General features: G+C 40.9%; 2 protein-coding genes across 4 annotated transcripts in view; one reads left to right on the top strand and one right to left on the bottom strand.

Moving 5' to 3' along the window:
- panx3 (pannexin 3) overlaps positions 1-7,795 on the top strand; it is an 83,225-nt gene extending 75,430 nt beyond the window's left edge. The window contains exons 4-5 of the mRNA XM_087976613.1: positions 4,858-5,549; positions 7,402-7,795. Coding sequence (XP_087832739.1) covers positions 4,858-5,549; positions 7,402-7,469 — 760 coding nt within the window. The 3' untranslated portion in view covers positions 7,470-7,795. The remainder of the gene's footprint in view (positions 1-4,857; positions 5,550-7,401) is intronic.
- Positions 7,796-9,150: 1,355 nt separating this feature from the next.
- The window catches only part of acad8 (acyl-CoA dehydrogenase family, member 8), a 119,751-nt gene continuing 105,948 nt past the window's right edge, over positions 9,151-22,953 (bottom strand). For all 3 annotated transcript variants that reach the window (XM_087976540.1, XM_043676960.2, XM_087976541.1), the window contains one exon: positions 9,151-21,270. In XM_087976540.1, coding sequence (XP_087832666.1) covers positions 21,202-21,270 — 69 coding nt within the window. In that variant the 3' untranslated portion in view covers positions 9,151-21,201. The remainder of the gene's footprint in view (positions 21,271-22,953) is intronic.

Raw genomic sequence — 22,953 nt, forward strand, 5'->3', positions numbered from 1 at the left:
GTTATACAAGTTGTCGCTCACACCACCAAGCAAGGTACAAAGGTCCCGAGGTACAGTTTTTGTCAGTTACAGCTCTTGGAAAAATAGAGAAGTAAAAAAGTCCAGGTTTGCAGATTTTAGAAATACATTATAAAATGGAGAAAACAAGAAGTTCAAAACAATGGTCCTCCGACTGACTCCACGCTTGTACCTAACCTTCAGTCTGCACTGGGCTCTGACTCGATATTGCACCCAGCTTTACCTCAGGATTCATGAGGCTGGGAGATCGCTCTGGTATCACCTCGAGACCAGAAGTCCATGCTGAGGCCATGCCAGGCCGAGAGACCACCACATACCACCCGAAGACCGCCATGCTGGGCAGTTGGGAGATCGCCATACCAAATCAAGAGAATGCTATGCAAGGCTGACAGGACTCCATGCCGGGCCAAGAGGCCATCCTGCTGGCTAGGAGGATGCAATGCCAGGCCTGTGCTAAAGCTAGTAGTTGTGAGGCCGAGAGTTCTGAAGCAGCGAGGTCAGACACCGGGAGTTCCGAGGCCGCGAGGTTGGACCTCCTTGACCATCTTATTCACCTGCATAGCCATTTTCAGGGAACTATGGACTGGTGATTCAAGAGAAGAGTGGAAGTAATAGGGTGGTTGTTATGGGGGACTTTAACTTTCCTGATATTAATTGGGAAGGCTATAGCTCAAGTTCATTAGATGGGTCAGTGTTTGTCCAATGTGTGCAGGAGGGTTTCCTGACACAATATGTAGATAGGCCAACAAGAGGTGAGGCCATACTGGATTTGGTTCTGGGTAATGAACCAGGCCAGGTGTTAGAATTAGAGGTAGGTGAGCACTTTGGGGACAGTGACCACAATTCGGTGACTTTTACTCGAGTGATGGAGAGGGATAAGTATGCACTACAGGGCAAGAGTTATAGATGGGGGCAGGGAAATTATGATGCTGTGAGGCATGACTTAGGATGTGTGGCCTGGAAAAGTAAGCTTCAAGGCAAGGGTGTAATTGATATGTGGAGCTTGTTCAAGGAGCAACTATTGAGTGTCCTTGATAAGTATGTGCCCGTCAGGCAGGGAGGAAAGGGTCGTGTGAGGGAGCCGTGGTTTAATAAGGAATTGGAATCCCTTGTTAAATGGAAGAGGGCGGCCTATGTAAAGATGAGGCGTGAAGGTTCAATTGGGGCGATTGAGAGTTATAAGGTAGCCAGGAAGGACCTGAAGAGAGAGCTAAGAGCAGCAAGGAGGGGACATGAAAGGTCCTTAGTTGGTAGGATTAGGGAAAACCCTAAGGCTTTCTATAGGTATGTTAGGAATAAAAGAATGACTAGGGTAGGAAGAGGTCCAGTCAAGGATAGTAGTGGGAAGTTGCGTGTGGAGGCTGAAGAGATTGGGGAGACACTGAATGAATACTTTTCGTCAGTATTCAATCAGCAACAGGACATTGTTGTCAATGTGAGTACTGAGTCACAATTAAGTAGAATGGATGGCTTTGAGGTATGTAGAGAAGAGGTGTTGGAAATTCTGGAAAGGGTGAAAATAGATAAGTCCCCTGGGCCTGATGGCATTTATCCTAGGATTCTCTGGGAAGCAAGGGAGGAGATTGCAGAGCCATTGGCCTTGATTTTTATGTCCTCGTTGTCTACAGGAGTAGTGCCAGAAGATTGGAGGCTAGCAAATGTGGTTCCCTTGTTCAAGAAGGGGAGTAGGGATAACCCTAGTAACTATAGGCCGGTGAGTCTCACTTCTGTTGTGGGAAAAATCTTAGAGAGGATTGTAAGGGATAGGATTTATGCACATCTGGATAGGAATAATGTGATCAAGGATAGTCAGCATGGTTTTGTGAAGGGCAGGTCGTGCCTCACAAACCTTATTGAATTCTTTGAGAAGGTGACTAAGGAGGTGGACGAGGGGAAAGCAGTAGATGTGGTGTATATGGATTTTAGTAAGGCGTTTGATAAGGTTCCCCAAGACTACTGCAAAAAATACGGAGGTATGGCATTGAGGGTGAGTTGGAGGTTTGGATTAGGAGTTGGCTGGCTGGAAGAAGACAGAGGGTAGTAGTGGATGGCAAAGGTTCATCTTGGAGTGCTGTCACTAGCGGTGTTCCGCAAGGATCTGTTTTGGGACCATTGCTGTTTGTCATTTTTATAAATGACCTGGAGGAGGGGTTAGAAGGTTGGGTGAGCAAGTTTGCGGATGATACGAAAGTCGGAGGAGTTGTTGACAGTGAGGAAGGATGTGGCAGGTTACAGCGGGATATAGATAAGCTGCTGAACTGGGCAGAAAGGTGGCAAATGGAGTTCAATGTAGCTAAGTGTGAGGTGATTCACTTTGGTAAAAGTAATAAAAAGATGGGGTACTGGGCTAACGGTCGGATACTTGGTAGTGTGGATGAGCAGAGGGATCTTGGTGTCCATGTACACAAATCTTTGAAAGTTGCCACCCAGGTAAATAGTGCGGTGAAGAAGGCATATGGCGTACTGGCTTTTATTGGTAGAGGAATTGAGTTCCGGAGTACTGAGGTCATGTTACAGTTGTATAAGACTCTGGTGCGGCCGCATCTGGAGTATTGTGTGCAGTTTTGGTCGCCATACTATAGGAAGGATGTGGAGGCACTGGAACGGGTGCAGAGGAGGTTTACCAGGATGTTGCCTGGTATGGTAGAAAGATCGTATGAGGAAAGGCTGAGGCACTTGGGGTTGTTTTCATTGGAGAAAAGAAGGTTTAGGGGTGACTTGATAGAGGTGTATAAGATGATTAGGGGTTTAGATAGGGTCGACAGTGAGAATCTTTTTCCACGTATGGAGTCAGCTATTACAAGGGGGCATAGCTTTAAATTAAGGGGGGGTAGGTATAGGACAGATGTTAGGGGTAGGTTCTTTACTCAGCGAGTCGTGAGTTCATGGAATGCCCTGCCAGTAGCAGTGGTGGACTCTCCCTCATTATGGGCATTTAAGCGGGCATTGGATAGGCATATGGAGGATAGTGGGCGAGTGTAGGTTAGGTGGGCTTGGATCGGCGCAACATCGAGGGCCGAAGGGCCTGTACTGCGCTGTATTCTTCTATGTTCTATGTTCTATGTTCTATGAACCCAAGATCCTTAGAAAATACGCTACAAGTTTAGATAGAGAATGGTGCAGGCCTGTTCCTTTGCTGTTTTTTTTGTTTTTTGTTTATCCCTCTGTACATCAATGCTGTTCAGAATCCTGGTATTAACTTTTCCTTGGTGTTTGATCTCCAAAAGTGCAGCAATGAAGGTGTTCAATGAAACAACAGAGCATACAGATGTGGGTGGTGTGTATGATATTGTTCATATGTACTTTGAAAAAGTGTTTCATAAAATGCTACATAAAATATATTAGGATAATCATATGGGATTTAAAGAACTATAGCAGTGTCCCAATGAAATCAGCTTGGGCTTAAAGTGTAGTGATGAAGAATTCTTTTCCAGTGTCCAAGAGCGAATGATGGTGCCTTCAAAGCTCAGTATAAGGACCACTGCTCTTTCTGACATGAATAAATGAGCGTATTAATGGATTTCTGTGTCGGAGCAGAAAGAAAATATTTGCAAATGACATGAAGCTTGGAAATATTGTGAAAAGTGAGAATGATATTAACAGACACACCGAAGAGTCTGTGCTGTCTGACTCTATGACATAGGCTGGGGAAACAAGTTAGTAGAAATTAAGTATAGAGAAATGTAAAATATTTATTTTATCAAGAAAAAAAGCAAGCAGAAATATAGGTACTTCAAATCATGAAAGGATTTTAATAGAGTGGACACAGAGATAATTTTTTCTCTTGCAGGAAAGAACACATTTTGGAAGTCATCAATAAAAGACAGTCACTAAGAAACCCAACAGGGAAGTCAGGACATACTTCTTTACTTAAACAGTGCTGAGAATGATTAACTCACTGCTGACACTGGTTAGATAATGTAAATGTGGCTAAGGAGAAACTAGGCAAAGATATAAGGGAGAAGAGAATGCTGGGTTATGATGACAGCTTTAGCTGAGGAAAAATGGGAAGAGGTTGAAGTGAAGTATAAACACCAACATGGTCTGGTTGAGCTGAATGAAACATCTCTATATTGCCTATCCTGTATAATCCCATGCAAACTAAATGGCAGAATTTTCAAGAGTTACGGAACAGAGAAAGACCAGTGAGTGCTGAATTGCCTCCTCCTACCTAAATGGTTTGTTTGCATTTGAGGAAGATGTTGGCAATGGCATCTGAGGATGCATGCTGTGGTGGAATCGGTAGAACTGAATGATATTTGGCAACTGGCAGTGATAGATGAAAGAAGGAAAGCGGAAAATGATAGGAGTGGAAACAAGAGAATGGACTCTAAATTGGGCTGTGGGAAATGCTGTTGGGTCAAGTAATTGAAATATTTCTGGTATTATACCAGGACTTCAAGAAGATGGATAACAGTACTGTTGATGTGAAAGATCTAAAATAAAAACACAAAATGCTGAAAATATTTAGTAGTACTTGGGCAGTTTTTTAATGGAGAGAAACAGGATTAATATTTTGGGCTGATGATTCTTCAATAGATCCTTCACAGTGGCAATCCTGTTATTCATCTCCTGTACCACTTTCAATTATACCTGCTTTGTGCTGGTAGCAGTTTCTTTTTCACACTGATGGAAAACAAAATCTCTGAGCCCAACAGAACATCACTAAACTTGGGTGCAGCTTTGCTTTTACTGCATTGATAAATGACTTTTCACTCCTTTAAAATAGCATCAATATAATGTCAAAACATTATACATGCATTGTTTACATGCCAATCCAATTTTACATGATTGTTTTACATGCATATTTACATTTTTGTGTTTCTTTTGTGTTAAAAGAGCTCGAAGGGAGAAGTTCTTTGAGTTTCCACTTCTACAGCGTTACCTGGCTTGCAAGAGTCGCTCCTATTATTTTGTTTGCATGTACTACATGAGGCAGCTACTTATGTTGGTGTTCATTTCTGCTGCCTGCCTTTATCTCGTCTATTGCCATTTCCCAGCATTTTTCCAGGATGAGTTCAGTTGCTCCATCAAATCAGGACTCCTGGCCAATGATCCTGGCATCCCATCTGTGATTCAGTGTAAGCTGACTTCAGTGACTATATTCAAGATGATTAGTGTGGTTAATGGTGCTGTCTACCTTCTCTTAGTCCCCATGATTATTTACACCCTACTGCAGCTCTGTTACTGGGACAAACAATTTTTGGCTGTATATGAGATGCTTCCTGCATTTAACTTGGTTAGTAAGAAGATGCTGGGTTGTGCTCTGAATGACCTCAACATCATTCTCCATTTGCTGCGTGCAAACATCAATCAGCTGGAGTCATTTAACCGTCTGGCCATGGTGTGCGTTGTGAAGGATGTGAGTGCAGGGGGACATGGTTATACCCTGTTAGATATGATGACACTGCTTGTAGGATTGGAAAACTACACACGTGAAGGTGGCGGCTATACCACTGCAAGCACAGAAAATGGGGAAATTGGATTGCATCAGCGGGGATATTTGGGTTCTCAAGGAGAACAGTATCAGGGTAAGTGACAAGCAACAATAGTACAATAAAGTGATCTCAAATTTCAAGCTAACACAGCAGCAATAAATCAGACAATGGCAACAGGAGTGTCTTTTAATTAACTCGTGATGTGGGAGTTATTGGTAGACCAGTATTTTCTGCCCAATTCCAGAACATTTAAGTCAGGACAATGGTAAATTTCTCATCTACCTGCTGGCCTTAATAAGTAGAAACTTTCCCAAGTTGCTACAGAAAACCTTGTCATGATTCACACTGTTTCTACAGCATGCTGGTGGCACAGAGAGAGGATATTTAAACAGGTATTTAAGCTTATGAACAATTTCCCTCTCCAAGGTGCCGCATGGTCATCATTCCAGCTGTCCTTTCAACATAGAAACAGAGAAAATAGGAACAGCAGTAAGTCATTCAGCCCTTCAAATCCACTCTGCCTTTCAATACGATTGTGGTTTAACATCCAACTCAGTAGGCTTATGCCCGAAACGTCGATTCTCCTGCTCCTCGATTGCTGCTTGACCTGCTGTGCTTTTCCAGCACCACACTCTCGACTCTGATCTCTATCCTCTGCAGTCCTCACTTTCTCCCATCCAACTCAGTGCCCTAATTCCATTTCCTCTTTGATCCCTTTAGCCCTAAGCACTATATGTAAACCCTTCTTGGAAACAACAATCTTTCTCTTCACTCTCACAAGTAGCAAATACATTGTGCCTACTGGATAGGATCAACTTCTGCAGTTTCTCTAACCTGTGTTCCCCTTATTGTCACAGCAATCTCATTCTGATCCTGTTTCTCTACGAAATCTAAGACTTGAAGCAAAATCCAACATACTCCTTCATGATGAAGTGTCTCCAACATACACTTCAACTCAACGTTGCTGAACAGAATAATCCTAAATGGAGTCATCTTAAGCAGAAATGTTCACTTACAACACTTCCCTGTCCCCAAACTGTTATTAGTTTCAAGGCTTTTTAATGACTGAAGCACCAATCATTAAAAGCAAATGAACAACAAATTGATCATTTACATTAATCAAAAACCCTAACCAATAAACTAAATAACTTACCTACTTGACTCTCAACACTAATGGCCAGATTTGAATTTTGCTTTCTGTTGTCTGCCACTCCACTCCAAATAATCTTTGCTATTGTCCATTGGCACACAGCATTCAAATTTGCCTGATCTCCCTGCATTGATGCTTGTTGTAACTTCCTCAGTATTGATGTAGATAGAAAGTTACCAAAACTGATAATCTGAAATGGAAAAGGGAAGATTGTGAGAAAATACTGTTTTGCATGTCAGTTTCTCTTAAGTTAAAAGAAAACTTGCAACCTCAGCATTGGATCTAATAAACATGCACTGGATTTTATTAGTGTTAACATGATTACATGATTAAGGTGTTTGCATTCTTACAGCATTCAACCAAATCTTAAGGGATTCCAAAATACTTTACAACCAATGAGATATTTTTCAAGAGCAGTGAGTTGTGTTTCACAGGCAAACACCGTAGTTAGTATGCACACAGCATAATCTTCAAACCAAATGATCAGTTAACATGGTTTTGACAGTAGTGATTGAGAGATTGATGTTCCCCAACTGATCAGATCATTACATGCTTCTCCTCCAAATCTGCTCCAGTTGGTATCTTTAATCCAACTCAGAGAGCAAACCTGGCCATTCTTTTAACATCTCATCAAAATTTCAGCTCTTCTAGCAATGCAGTATTTCCACCAAACCGCACAGCAATATCAATATTGATTATAGTTTTAAAGTCAACAAAGGTTTAAAATTCATAAAATCTTAAGTGTGTTATTTATAAAATGTATATTCATATGCCATTTCTCTGATTATAATACAGGACGATTTCAAACAAGGGAGGCTACAGATTGGACTTGTGGAAACGCTCAAAGCTCCTCAAGTTGCTGATATCACAACAATGGCAACAACTCCAATAAATGGACTCTGCAATTTCCCACATTTTGCCTTAAATGTATTTGTGATAAAATGTTAAAGCACATTCACTGAACATGTACTCAAAGGACTGTAACAAATTATTGTATTTCATACAGGTTAGGTGGCACATATTATTGTTTTCATAAAAAAGTTTTATTTTATTCTGTTCTCTGTATCTGAAACTTTATGAATTGATGTGCATTACTGGTTATATGGGACATGATTCGGAGATGCCGGTGTTGGACTGGGGTGTACAAAGTTAAAAATCACACAACACCAGGTTATAGTCCAACAGGTTTAATTGGAAGCACACTAGCTTTCGGAGCGACGCTCCTTCATCAGGTGATTGTGGAGGGCTCGATCGTAACACAGAATTTATAGCAAAAATTTGCAGTGTGATGTAACTGAAATTATACATTGAAGAATTGATTATCTGTTAAGCCTTTCATCTGTTAGAATACAGCGATAGTTTCACTTCTTTCATGTGTAAATCACAAAACCCTTTTTATTAAAGTTGCATTCTCGGGTTAGCTGTTAACAATGGTGATAGCTAGACAATATGTTGAAGGTGTTAGCCCCCGTGTTCTCTGTCTATGACCTGATGTTTAGATTGATTCCAATCTAAAAAGTGAGATACCAGAGTTTTACATAAATTCATGCAGTTTTTGAGCTCAGAGTCTTTGCTACGACAACGGATGAATGGGCACCGCACAACAATCAACAGGCAGGAGGGTTCCCTCCCAGTTGGGGAACACTTCAGTGGTCCAGGACATTCAGCCTCGGACCTTCGGGTGACCATCCTCCAAGGTGGACTTCGGGACAGGCAGCACAGGAAAGTGGCCGAGCAGAGGCTGATAGCTAAGTTCGGTACCCATAGGGAGGGCCTCAACCAGGACCTTGGGTTCATGTCACATTACAGGTGATCACCATTGCACTACACACACACACAGATATTCCTACACACACACACTCTCACATACACACGGACACACATACACACAGACGCGCACACAGACACCCACACACGCCCTTATAGACACAAACACTCCCACACATGCACCCCCTCACAGACTTAAGACACTCTGCACTCACTGCACTCACTACACGCACACACGCACGCGCACACACACACTTTCTCACACTCACAATCCCCACCCCAGACAGACACACACACAGACAGAAAAAGACCCACATGCACACATATATTTTGTGTGGTGAATTTTTTTGGTACTTTCAGAGTTACATTGCACTTTGCTCAAAAACCACATACATTCATGTAGAACTCTGAGCTCAAAAACTGCATGATTTATGTAAAACTCTGTTATCTCACTTTTTAGATTGGAATCAATCTAAACATCAGGTCATAGACAGAGAACACAGGGGGTTAACACCTTCAACATATTGTCTAGCTATCACCATTGTTAACAGCTAACCCGAGAATGCAACTTTAAAAAAAAGGGTTTTGTGATTTACACATGAAAGAAGTGAAACTATCACTGTATTCTAACAGATGAAAGGCTTAACAGGCAATCGATTCTTCAATGTATAATTTCAGTTACATCACACTGCAAATTTTTGCTATAAATTCTGTGTTAACGTCGAACCCTCCACAATCACCTGATGAAGGAGCTTCGCTCTGAAAGCTAGTGTGCTTCCAATTAAACCTGTTGGACTATAACCTGGTGTTGTGTGATTTTTAACTTTGGTTATATGGGATGCATTGTGTCTTGATCCTATGCTGTACTTATATGTCCAATCCCACAAGTTGGGGAGCGTATATTATCTGTATAATAAGATGATGTTTACATAATGTGAATATTTCCTGGAGCACGGGTAATGTATACTCCAAGTCATATGAGTACCATGAATGATGTTAAATTATCTATACCATGGGATAGGCAACACACTATTTATATCATTGCAACGGCTGCATATAATATCTGCATTTTGCTCCAATGTATATTATCTATACAATAGGACAGATTATAAGATCAAAACATATAGAAGCCCATTGAATTTCCTCTGCTGTTTGATCAAGACTGAGATTTCTCAACCTTATTTTCCTGCTTTCTCCCTGATCTCCTTACTAATTAAGAACCGAGCTATCTCTGTCTAAATACACTAAATAACTTGGCCTCCCACAGTCAGCCTTCAGTAGCAATGAGTTCCACAGATCAACCACCCTTCCACTGAAGTAATTTCTCCTCATCTCAGTTCTAAAGGGTTGTCCTTCACTCTCAGGCTGTGTCCTTGAATCCTAGTGGAAACATCTTCTTCAAGTCTATTCTATTCAGGCTTCTCAGTATTCTGTAAGTTTCAATGAGATCCCCTCGTCCTTCTAAACTCCATTGAGTACAGACCCAGAGTCCTCAATGGTCCTCATATGAACCCTTATTCCCAAGATCATTCTTGTAAACTTCCACTGGACCCCCTCCAACATCAGCACACCATTCCTTACATATAAGATCCAAAACTGCTCACTATATTCCAAATATGGTCTGACCAGAGCCTTATACAACCTCAGCAGTATCTCTGCTCTTTGTATTCTAGCCCTTCTGAAATCAATGCAAACATTGCATTTGGCTTCTTAACTGCCAGGGTGTTGATAATGCCAGTACCAATTGCAGGATATACACATATATGACCTGGGAGTTACAGATTTCAGTTACCTCAGTTTGATAGAAACTAACACAATTCAGGAAGACACCAGTGTGCAGTTCTATCCTCGTACTGGTTGAGATAGACCTGGGCCTATTTCTTTATCCTGCCCTGAACAGCATAAGTGATAGTTTGGCATTCCCTGAATATTGCTGAAAGTAAGTCAAAATTGTCAAAGTTTTTCTGTCTTGTATTCATCAGGACATGGACTAATGCAAAGGGAACACAAACCTTTATACTGTGAGAGTGAAGTGCTAATTGATTAGCAAGTGGCCACTGACTGGTAGAGGGGTTGCCATGGAGAATATACCAGCTAATGATGGCTGACAGGTAACTTCCAAGATTTGTTTAAATTCTAAACTACAGATTCTGTTTGTCAATGCATTACCTCTGAGAAATGAATCAGAGAATGGCTATCACCAATTTGTTGAACTGAAGCTGGTGCATTGCATGTGTTTATCTACAAAGAACTGGGTTTGAAGTCCAGTTTTGAGGAAGGGTCACTCGAATCAAAACATTAACTGATTTCTCTCCACAGATGCTGCTGGACCTGCTGAGCTTTTCTAGAAATTTCTGTTTTTGTTTTTGATTTACAGCATCCACAGTTCTTTTAGTTTTTATTTAGGATTTTAAGTACCAAGTCATCCAGGCAGTCAGTGTAATTTTTCACACGCAAGATTATATAACAAATGTTGTCCATTTACAGAACTATATCTGTTGGACTCTGTTTTGAATGCTGTATGTGCGAGCTGGTTAGGCATAGCACCCTATTTGTTGTGACAAGTCACAAAGAAATATAATTGGATTTGATTTGTCAATCACTGGGTATACAGACCTAGCATCAAATCAGCATTGAAAATCATATACGTTACTCAGTCTGATAGGCAGAATATCTCTGGCTTGATGGTGTAGCACCCTCCTATTGGCAGACACCTCTTGTATTGCTGCTGCTTTGCTGTTCACATGTTGTTCAACACTGGTACCACACTGGGTATTTTATGGATCAAAATGATGCCTGTTCATGAGTTTGCATGGCCTATAGCAAAATATGATCCGTTCAGTGTAGCCATCAGCTCCCAGGATGGCTTTGATATTTCAACATCAATCCTGCAAACTAATGGTTCAAACACTATTTATGATGATGTCTATATGACTAATCTTATACCGCACAGAACTGTAGGAACCCTAATGTGTTCAGTGATTGATGAAGGTAAGTTTACAGTAAATAGAATTAGACAGCATGCTGCTGATTTTTGAACTAGAACATTAAGAAAAGGAAGCTAATTTGACTGTTTTACTATAAATGAAACTGTGAACACAAGATGAAGCCTATTTGCATATGCGAGGAGATACTTACGAAAGTTCTGCAAATGCTGAAAATTTGAAACGATAACAGAAAATGCTGGAAAAACTCACGTCTGGCAGCATCTGTGTAGAGAAGAACTCAGTTAACATTCAGTCCTACATAGATCTTTTTTGGAAGAAATGTTAATTCTGTGTTCCTCTCTCGACAGTTGTTACACCTGCTCAGATTCTCCAGCACTTTTTTTTAAATTAAAGAAATTCTTACATGCAACTAAAGATTTAAATACAGAAATGTATCATTTACTGGGAATATGCAAGGGGTTGAAAATTAGATGCCACTAGGAAGGCAGTCGCATAGTGGAAATGTCGCTGGGCTAGTAATCCAAAGACCCAGGGATATGGATCCCACAATGGTAGGTGGTGAAATTTGAATTCAAAAATATTTAAATTTCAAGTTTGATGGTGACCATGACCACTATCAATTGTCATAAAATCCATCTGATTCACTAATGCGCTTCACAAAATATGTTGCCCTTAACGTGTCTGCCCTTTTCCCCAGGGCAGGATTGATGGGTACGAGGGGTCATAGTTTTAAGATATTAGGAGAAAAGTATAGAGGGAATGTCAGAGGAAGGTTCTTTACACAGAGAGTTGTGAATGCATGGAATGCATTGCCAGTGGTGGTGGAAGCAGAGTCATTAGGGACAGTTAAGCAACCGCTGGACATGCACATGGACAGCAATGAATTGAGGGATACGTAGGTTAAGTAATTTTATTTTACATTAGGATTACTCCTCGGCACAACATCGTGGGCTAAAGGGCCTGTTTTGTGCTGTACTTTTCTATGTTCTATGTAAATATGACTCAGGACACATTATAATGTTATTGACTCATTATACTCAGCAAATCATTCAGTTCAAGAGGTTTGGGCAATAAATTCCGGCCTGGCGGAATTTGTTCATCCCATGAACAAATTTTAAAAAAAGATAGTCAATAAAGATATGATTCACATGGAATTCAACAAACAGCTGGCCCAAGAGTGGAAATCCCACAGCAACAGCATCCATTTATGAATGTATGGTGTAATTAAATTGAACTCAGTTGTATGACATGCAACATTCATAGCTTTAAATGAGTATTGATTCACACAATGGTTCCAAGTCCAAACGACGATGTCAAAGACCTGTATCCTAGAGTAGTCTATGGTGAGATAGCAGCTATAATTGGCCTTACTGTAAATAGGGCTCAGGTGATTAATTGATGCTGAAATAGGGTGCTGTAAGGTCACCCCTAGGATAATGGGTATCTGACCAGAATATTTCTAGCTGAAAGTTGCATAAAATCAAATGTGGACCTATGACCATCATGTTTGGTGCAAGACATGCCAGTTTACCTCAGATTACCCTGACAGGTTAAGGATTTTGAGCAACAGGTAAACAGCTGTTTCATGTAAATGCTATGCAGTACCAACACATGGTGTTAACCATTAGCAGGACACAGCTGTCAAGTACAAAAGACAGTTTCCATCTCATACGAATGAATAATTAAAAAAAAATCATTCATGAGATGTGACATTGCTGCCTGGGCAATCATTTATTGCTCATCCCTAACTGCACTTGAGAAGGTGGTGCTGAGCTGTCTTCTTGACCAGCTGCAGGCCAATTAGTGTAGGTGCACCCACAATACTGTTAGGAAGCTAATTTGTTTAAATTATAAGCTATAGATTCTTTTTCCGTCAATGCATTTCCCTGAGAGATGAATCAGAACCAGCTATTTTGTTGAGTTGAAACAGGTGCAGTACCTTTGTGTCTGTCTACAAACAACAGGATGTCAAGTCCTACCTGCTCCAGAGGAGCATAAGAACATCCCTTAACAGGCTGATTCGAAAAAGAAAAAAAAGGATATATGTAGCTTCTAGTATTAGCAAGTACATGATACTGAGAACCTGACTGGCAATATAAATTGGCAGTCAACCAAGGAGGTTCTAGGATTTTGACACAATGGCATTGAAGGAACAACTAGGTATGTTAGACTACCTTTCTCAAAGTTGTGGTTCTGTTCGCCGAGCTGGAAGTTTTTGTTGCAAACGTTTCATCCTCTGGCTAGGCGACATCATCAGTGCTTGGGAGCCTCCTGCAAAGCGCTTCTTTGATGTTTCCTCCGGTGTTTATAGTGGTCTGTCCCTGCCGCTTCCGGTTGTCAGTTTCAGCTGTTCGCTGTAGTGGTTGGTATATTGGGTCCAGGTCGATGTGTTTGTTGATGGAGTTTGTGGATGAATGCCATGCCTCTAGGAATTCCCTGGCTGTTCTCTGTCTGGCTTGCCCTATGATAGTAGTGTTGTCCCAGTCGAATTCATGTTGCTTGTTGTCTGTGTGTGTGGCTACTAAGGATAGCTGGTCGTGTCGTTTCGTGGCTAGTTGATCTTCGCACAAACTTTGTACCTTTCTCAAAGTTTGGCAAATCATGTCTACTGGCATATCTCTTTGATTGCTTACAAAAAGCAAGGTATGACCATAGCCCAACAAGATTGCACTTGCTAAACTCAACTCAGTGTCCAACTTTTGATACGATTCTGCCATTGGACAATATTTGCTTAATAGTCTTTAGTCCATGAAGAATTGCACTGAAACCAATTTAAAACTGTATGTTGGGTTTGCAATGTTACACGCTGGTAACTCCATATATTAATACACAAGGATGTTGGTTCAACTAAAAAAAAAGGTCACAGATCTTTCTCAGTGCATCGCAACCAATCAGCAGTCTCCTCTCATGTAGTATCATAGTTAATTTCTTTTTACATTGGTACTTTGGATAATTTGACCTGATGAGAGCAAAATGAAAACCCTTGACAATAATTTTCCCAAACAATATTCAAACTCTGTACTACCTAATTACCATTTGTATATTACAACACTGATGGGATGAATGTGCTGGTATTCAAGCTCCACTATTGTGCAAGCCATATCAAAACTGTACATGTTTTAGTTAATTACCAAAATGGTCAATTTATTTTTCTTCATTATGGTTATCTAGAACAAAAGAGACTTTCACCAGATTTCTCAAATAAAAGCAGCAATAACTTGTTTATTAAAATAAAATTGTCATTTAAATGGCAAAGCAAATCATTAAGAAAGATATTGTGCAGACTTACAATATATATTCTTAATCTCACACATGCACGCAGACAACACAATACAGTTCTGCAGAGATATCATGGATTTGGAAAAGGTCACAAAAACAAACAAAGCTCCTGATTTGCTGCTGACACGAACAATTGCTGACAGTCACAGAATGATGGGAGAGCTTCATGCCAGATTTCAGTTCCATGGGAACAGGTTCAGATGGGAAACCTGTGAGGAGTCGTTACTTTAAATTTTCAGTTTTTTCCCCACTAAAGAGCTGGTTTTATTTTAAGGATATTTCTCTTACTGATAGAGAAAAAGAGAGACAGAGAGAGAGAATTGTTTCTTTTTACAAGTCTCTCCTCAATGACCTCTAGTGTGTATTGAAAAGCAACAATATTTCAGAGAATAATGCAAGGCAATCTCCAGCACAGATGGAAGGTTTCTCCAAGCCTGTTTGTCTTGCAATTAAGTTACAAAATGCATCTCTCATTTTTTCTTAACAGCTTTGATAGATACTATTTTCATAAAGTATTTTTTAAGCACTAGGTAAACTCCCTCTTCCTTGAAGTTTTAAGTATTAATTTTCAAGAAATAGCAAAAGAAATTCTTCATCATCTGAGCAATGTACAAAGAATTCCATTTTCTAGTTTCTCATAGTCCAACACATATATATGTTCCCAAGCGTTAAGGATATTACCTGGATAAGATGCATAACCATGTGACAGTCCTGAGATTTAAATGAAATGGCAACAGTAACATTAGCAAAGTGTGGCTATTTTTAATCAACCTATTCAGGCATGACATGTTGAAGCAGCTGGGACATAGGGACGCTACCACTACATCAGAAAACCCCCAGTAACAGTGTATAAAACAAATAACTAGCGAATTTGAGGAAGTGATATTGCAGTAAATGCATAGGATGTCACAGCACAAATTGTGTGCTGGAGGGTACCTATTAAAACACCTAGTGTCAAGTATTATCCACTTATTCCCAATTTTGCCAACAGAATGGGAAGCAAAGAGGCTTAGAGACTGATCTTAGCTACTGTTCAGCTGTGAAGGGAACTGGCACCATACCATGAAACAGTGTCATGAAGAAGCACTGCAGATAGCAAGGCAAAATGGTGTGCAGCTGGTGGAAAGGTGTCTCTCAAGTCCACAGCAGCAACTGGAAGCAAGACAAGATTCTTGAGAGACTCATCAACATGGAGCCTTCATCTATCCATGGACAGAAAATGACAAGCACCCAATAAGTAACAGATTAAAGATGATATTGACTTTGAACATTTCTGCCTGCAGTTCATCCTGGAGATTATAGGAATGTAGGAACAGGAGAAAGCCATTCAACACCTTGAGCCTGCTATACTATCCAATTAGATCACGGCTGATCCATGGCCTCCACATAGATGCCTTTGGGCAATATCCTTTAATATCTTTGCTTAACAAAAAAAAACCAAACTCAGATTTAAAATTAAAAACTGATCTCCCTTCCACTGCTGAAATAATTGTACAGAGGCCAGAATGCCAAAACCCAAGTCACCCTTTTATTTAACATGGTTAAAATTTACATGTGCACCATACTGATGTTTGATAATGCTCCCCATGGTAGGATCATTCAGAAAGTAAGGAGGAATGGGATACAGGGAAATCCTGCTGTCTGGATACAGATTTGGCCGGCCTGTAGAAGACAGAGGATGGTGGTGGATGGAAAGCATTCAGTCTGGAACTCAGTGACCAGTGGTGTTCTGCAGGAATCAGTTCTGGGACCTCTGCTCTGTGATTTTTATAAATGATTCGGATGAGAAAGTGGAACGCTGGGTTAGTAAGTTTGCCTCTGACACGAAGGTTGGTGGAATTGTGGACAGCGTGGAGGGCTGTTGTAGGCTGCAATGAGACATTGACAGGATGTAGAGCTGGGCTGATAAGTGTCAGTTCAATGTGGAAAAATGTGAAGTCATTCACTTTGGAAGGTCAAATTTGGGTTAAAGGTAGGATTCTTAGCAGTGTGAGGGAACAGTGGGATCTTGGGGCCTATGTCCATAGATCCCTCAAAGTTGCCATCCAAATTGATTGGTTGTTAAGGAGGAGTATGGTGTGTTGGCTTTCATTAGCAGGGGGATTGAGTTTGAGAGCCACGAGGTTATGCTGCAGCTTTATACAGCCCTGGTTAGACTACACTTGGAATATTGTGTTTAGTTCTGGTCATCTCATTATAGGAAAGATGTAGATGTTTTAAGAGGGGTTTCAGAGGAGATTTACCAGGATGCTGCCTGGACTGGAGGGCATGTCTTATGAAGAAAAGCTGAGGGAGCTATGGCTTTTCTAATTAGAGCAAAGAAGGACAAGAGGTGACTTGATCGAGGTGTACAGGATGATGAGAGGCACAGATAGAGTGGATAGCCAGAGACTTTTTCCCATAGCAGAAATGTCTATCACATAATTTTAAGTGATTAGATGAAATTTTAGCGGCGATATCACTCTCTTTACATACAGAGTGGTGAGTGCATGAAATGCATTGCCAGCAGTGGTAGTTGAGCCAGATATATTAGGGACATTTAAACAACTCTTCGATAAGCACATGGATAATAGTACAATGAAGGGTATGTAGGTTAGTCTGATCTTAGCGTATGATAAAAGGCCGGCACAGCATTAAGGGCCAAAGGGCCTGTGCTGTGCTATACTGTTCTATTTTCTATACATGGGCTTAGAACAGCCAATTCAAACCAGTGTCTAGACTGAGGAGACCTTCTGAATCTCCTGTTATTATCTGTCAGCCAGGGCTCCCTTAGCCCAGGGTAACAATCTCAATCAAGGATCTCAGTCAATGAGATCTACCTGGCCCTGGTTCCAATCACTACAGCTGCCATATGTGGAAGTAAGATCCAAACATCTACCAACCTTTGTGGGTAGAAGTGCTTCCCAACATCTCTCCTGATGACCTGACCCTAATTCTTGTACCATGCCCCCCAATTCTAGAAAACCCAACCACTGAAAATGGTTTATCGACCTTGTCTTTTCCTGTTAATATCTTATATGAGGTTATCTGCAGATTTGTGTGGCATCTCTGAGTCATGAGCCCATCTCCGCATAAAGGAGGTTACAAATATCATAAACCATCAGAAAGATCAGTTTATCAAGTTCACAAACAATTAGGTCAGTAAAGCTGGGATAGCCACTCACTTTGATGCCTTAGCTGGATAATCATAGATACAGAGGATCATTGACTGTAGTCATAGTACCTACTATACATTCACTTTAGCTTTATGAACAGGATGGGATTCCAATTCCTTAATGTTCCACTTTATTCCATAGAGTGTCCAAACAAGTAATTAAATAAAATTCATTTCGAATACCTGCAATATGTGCCTGACCATCCTTGTTTGTCTGGAAGCTACCTATTCCCCCTCTACCTGCATACACAAGGGTGGTTACCTTCTAAAATGTGCAATCAAGGACAAGAGAAGTTTCCACATGCAACAGGATTTGCATTCCATGAGACTTAAGCTTGCTATCCCAGGAAAGCATAAAAGGGGATGAAGTCCTGCAGAAAGATGATAGGAGCAGAACCTCATAGGTCCTCACAGTGATAGAATCCCTCTTGTCCTCACCTACCATCCACATGCAGAGGATCATTAGTTGCAATTTCTGCCATTTCCAGCAGGATGCCACTGACAAACACATGATCCCCACCCTTCTCTTGTCAGCCTTCTGCAAGGACCATTCCTGACAGGACATCGTTGTCCACTCCTCCTTCACTCCCAACACCCCAGCAACAATTTCCCTTGCAATCGCAGAAGGTGTAATACCTGCCCGTTTATTTCTTCCCTCCGCAGTATCATAGGGCCCAAACACACCTTCAGTGAAGTAGCATTTTACCTGCATTTCACTCCATCTGGTCTACTGTATTCACTGCTCACAATGATGTCTCCTCTATATTGGGGTAATGAAGTGTAGGCTGATCACTTTGCAGAACGGCTACATTCTATTCACACAAAAGATTTTGAGTTTCCAGTTGCCGGCTCCTTCTACCCACGACTTTGTTCACTGGCCAACATCTCTGTCTCAGGACTTGCTGTCGTGCTCCAGTAAAGCTTAGCGCAAGCTAGAAAAACATCACCTCATTTTCCACTTGGGGAAATCTACAGCTTTTTGGACTCAAATTCGAGTTCAACAGTTTTGTGCCTTAAGGTACTCCCTCCCATCTTCTTATCCCAAACCCCACGCAGCAGGCCCTGTTATCACATTTTGCTACTTCACAGTACCCACTAATAGTCACCATTAGAAGCCATTCATTCTCCTACAGTCAAGACTAGAGTGGTGCTGGAAAAGCAAAGCAGGTCAGGCAGCATCTGAGGAGCAGGAAAATTGATGTTTTGGGCAAAAGCCATTCATCAGGAATTCATTCTCCTAGGCTGACCATTATCCTCTCCTTTATCTGTCTAATTCCTCTTCTCTCTCTTTGGGCTCCATCTCCAAATTATTGCTTATTCCATACCCCATCCTCCCACCTTATCTTCTGTATAAAAAAATAACTTTTTCCTAGCTACCATCAATTCTGAAGAAGGGTCACTGGACCTGAAATGTTAACTCTTGATTTCTCTTCACAGACCTGCTGAGCTTTTCTGGCAATTTCGGTTTCAAAATCCCCTGTTTTAAACGAATTCAAATTCCAATTACTACTAGCTTAGTAAAATATATTGCATTATCTAATATATTTGAAGTATAACAGGTAGAAATGTAATTTAACTTCTGAGTATAATTGAGTTCTGATTGAAATAAAGCATCTGGATGTAGGTTTGCTCGCTGAGCTGGAAGGTTTGTTTTCAGATGTTTTGTCACTATACTAAGTAACATCATTAATGAGCCTCCGGGTGAAGTTTCATCCAGAGGCTCACTGAAGATATTACCTAGTACGGTGATAAAACATCTGAAACTGAAAGTTCCAGCTCAGCTAGCAAAGCTACATTCAGAACCTCAACCTGAGCTACAAATCTTTCAAAACTCGCGAAATAAAGTATAGCAGAGTCATGGAATATTTTGAGGCTCAGCAAAATTAGGTCTACAGTTCAGATACTGTTACAATCATTTAATACTTATAGTGCTAGCTGTTTCATTCACGACTGCTTCCCTTTTCTGAGTTGTCATGTGTACCTTTACCATCCTCCTTTATTACTGGTTTTCTCACTTTGACTTATATGAGTTACTGACAATGCTCCACAACTCCTCAGTCTCACTTACTGCTTGGAGGTTAGATATTGCAATACACTCTAGAAGCGTTACCTCTACTGATTAAATGAAGAACCTTTCATAACTTGATCTCAGATTTCACAATGTTTGTATTGTACATTCCTGGCTTGAACGGGACTGTCCTCACGTTGTTAATTTTGAACTGGCTTTGCCTCACACTCTTTGCCTATTCATCTCTGCTTGATCTGGGAAGGGAACACAGCATTGTTCCCATTCTTAGCTGAACTCAAGGTCTGAGGCCCACTGAGCTTGCTTAACTGCCTGAGGAAGGGATATAAAATGAACATTTCTATCTTAAATATCACAAAAACAACTTGACCTTCTATGTTGAGGCCTCAATATCAGCTGGGGCGGCACGGTGGCTTAGTGGTTAACACTGCAGCCTTACCGCACCAGGGTCCCAGGTTTGATTCCAGCCTTGGGTGACTGTGTGGAGTTTGCACGTTCTCCCTGTGTCTGCGTGGGTTTCCTCCGGGTGCTCCAGTTTCCTCCCACAGTCCAAAGATGTGCAGGTCAGGTGAATTGGCCATGCTAAATTGCCCATAGTGTTCGGGGCATTAGTCAGAGGGGAAATGGGTCTGGGTGGGTTACTCTTTGGAGAGTGGGTATGGACTGGTTGGGCCGAAGGGTCTGTTTCCACACTGTAGGGAATCTAATCTAAACAGAGTTTAACTAGGTCATTTAAGTGCCTTCATTGTGCACGGTCATTTTATTTGGCATCTGTCTGAAAAACAGAGAAGAGCAATTTTCACATCTGATGAGAATGGAGCTTCCTGACCCATTTTCATTGCATCACATGCAGTACTCGTCAAAACAGCCAGGACTGAAAAGCAATGTTTATGCCACACGGAGTCACTCTGTAGGGAGATTAAACAATTCCAAAACCAAATCAGTTATGTAGCTGGCAAGTTATACAATAGTTTAAAAACATTTATGGCTGCGGTTGACAGTTTTTCCACACTAAGTCATTTCCAAAATGACAGCATTTCACCAGTTGCCAAGGTTCAGTATCTAGTTGGGCCTTTCATGTCACAGTGGACAGCTGTGCTGCTGTGACAATGATAACAGTGAAACAATGAGAATTTGTTTATAGTTGGAGTGCTTGTGCCATGTTGTTACAGATGGGTTTCTAATCATATAGAATTTGTACAGTACAGAGCCACAAAAGTATTAAACAACAAAAATGTTATATTTTACTGGTCAGATACCTTACATTGAAGGGTACAGACATTCTTCTCTTTCTGGAAAAGGTTAGTTCATAGCTATTAATATTTTTCTTTTAATCAAGTAGGTGTGTAACTGTTAATTGAATGATCTTTCTAGGACATTTCAATCAATCAGACGAGTTGTTTCTCTTCTGCAATGCTGGCCTAGCATGCAGAAAAATTATTCATCAAACAGGTTTCTTGAGATAAGCATTCGCATAACTTCATTGGTACCTAAAAGAAATGTAAAAATCAGAAATTACTTCTTCAGAATATAAACACTGCCTCAAGATCTTTGTTCATATAAATGCAGCTTGTTGCTGTAAAGACTATAACTTTTTATATCACTTTACTTTTGATTGGGGACGGAATTGGAAAAGGACTATTTTATAACAATGGATTGAAGAAGGAATTGTTGTACATTTAAAAAGCAAGTGATAAACTCATTGCAGGTTATGTTTACAATGCTGCTTTGTAAGCAGTGGGGGAAGGTGCACTGGGATGCATGTACAACGTGAGCTTCGCGTCAATAGACATGGAAGCCAAAGATCATCAGCCTGCAACAATTAGATTAGATTAGATTAGATTAGATTAGATTACTTAGAGTGTGGAAACAGGCCCTTCGGCCCAACAAGTCCACACCGACCCGCCGAAGCGCAACCCACCCATACCCCTACATCTACCCCTTTAACCTAACACTACGGGCAATTTAGCATGGCCAATTCACCTGACCCGCACATCTTTGTGCGACTGTGGGAGGAAACCGGAGCACCCGGAGGAAACCCACGCAGACACGGGGAGAATGTGCAAACTCCATACAGTCAGTCGCCTGAGTCGGGAATTGAACCCGGGTCTACAGGCGCTGTGAGGCAGCAGTGCTAACCACTGGGCCACCGTGCCGCCCACCAATTCTCTAAAGGTTCCTGGGTAGCTGAACACTTGTAGTTGAGAATAATGCAGAGAGAAGCTTTTCCACCTCTAGAAGGGGAGGTGATGTGTTTCACTCTCTCCAGTAAAATGCTGGAGCTAAAAAGAAAGCCATTTGGTTTCTATTTACAGATTTTTGTAAGCTGTTACTTTTAACCAAAATGTCAGAGACTGTAATTTGTGAACTAATCATTCTGTGTCACCTGTGAAGAAATGAAGAACCCAAAGGAAAAGATCAGAGAACTAAAGGACTTGGGAAACAAAAGGAACACCCAATCTACTGGTGCTAATGAACTGTTCCCCTAAAGTTGTTTTCCTCCTACTTGTAGCACCAACTGTGTGTGCACGCGCAGGTGAGTGTATATGCACACAGAGGTAGGTTTTAGAAAAGGGTTCAAGTTTTAACTGTATTGATAATTCATAACCATTTACCCACAATTAGAATTTATTTATTTGTAATAAATAGTGGTTTTCATTAAGTATAGAAACCTGTTCCATCTTTTTTATCACAACTGAAGATTGGGGACTTGTGTATACTTTGATAAATTTTTTTTGAACTTTTGTGATGACTCCTGGAGTTCAATTTCCAGTGCGCTATCTACATGACCATAAGATGCAGGAACAGATGTAGGCCAGTTAGCGCACTGAGTCTACTCCACCATTCAGGAGATGATGGTTTTTCCCCAAAAATCCTTGATGCTCTACTGATTAAAATCTGTCTTAGTTAGCCTTGAATATAATTAACAGCCCGGCCTTTACAGCTCTCTGCTGTAAATAATTCCACAGATTCACTACAAAAGAGAAGATATTCCTTCTCATGTCTGTTTAAATGGGTAAACCTTTATTAGGCTATTTCCTTTGGTCCTATACTGTCCCAAAGTGGGAAACAAATGTTATATATCTAGCCTATCAAGTCCTCCAAGAATCTTGTATGTTTCAATAAGGTTACCTCTCATTCTTCTAAAGAGAAAAGGTCACCTCCCAATCTCT

Source organism: Chiloscyllium plagiosum, unplaced genomic scaffold (genome assembly GCF_037043375.1).
Source record: "Chiloscyllium plagiosum isolate Xiang-an unplaced genomic scaffold, Cpla_swu_hap1 HiC_scaffold_29, whole genome shotgun sequence".
Classification (NCBI taxonomy): domain Eukaryota; kingdom Metazoa; phylum Chordata; class Chondrichthyes; order Orectolobiformes; family Hemiscylliidae; genus Chiloscyllium; species Chiloscyllium plagiosum.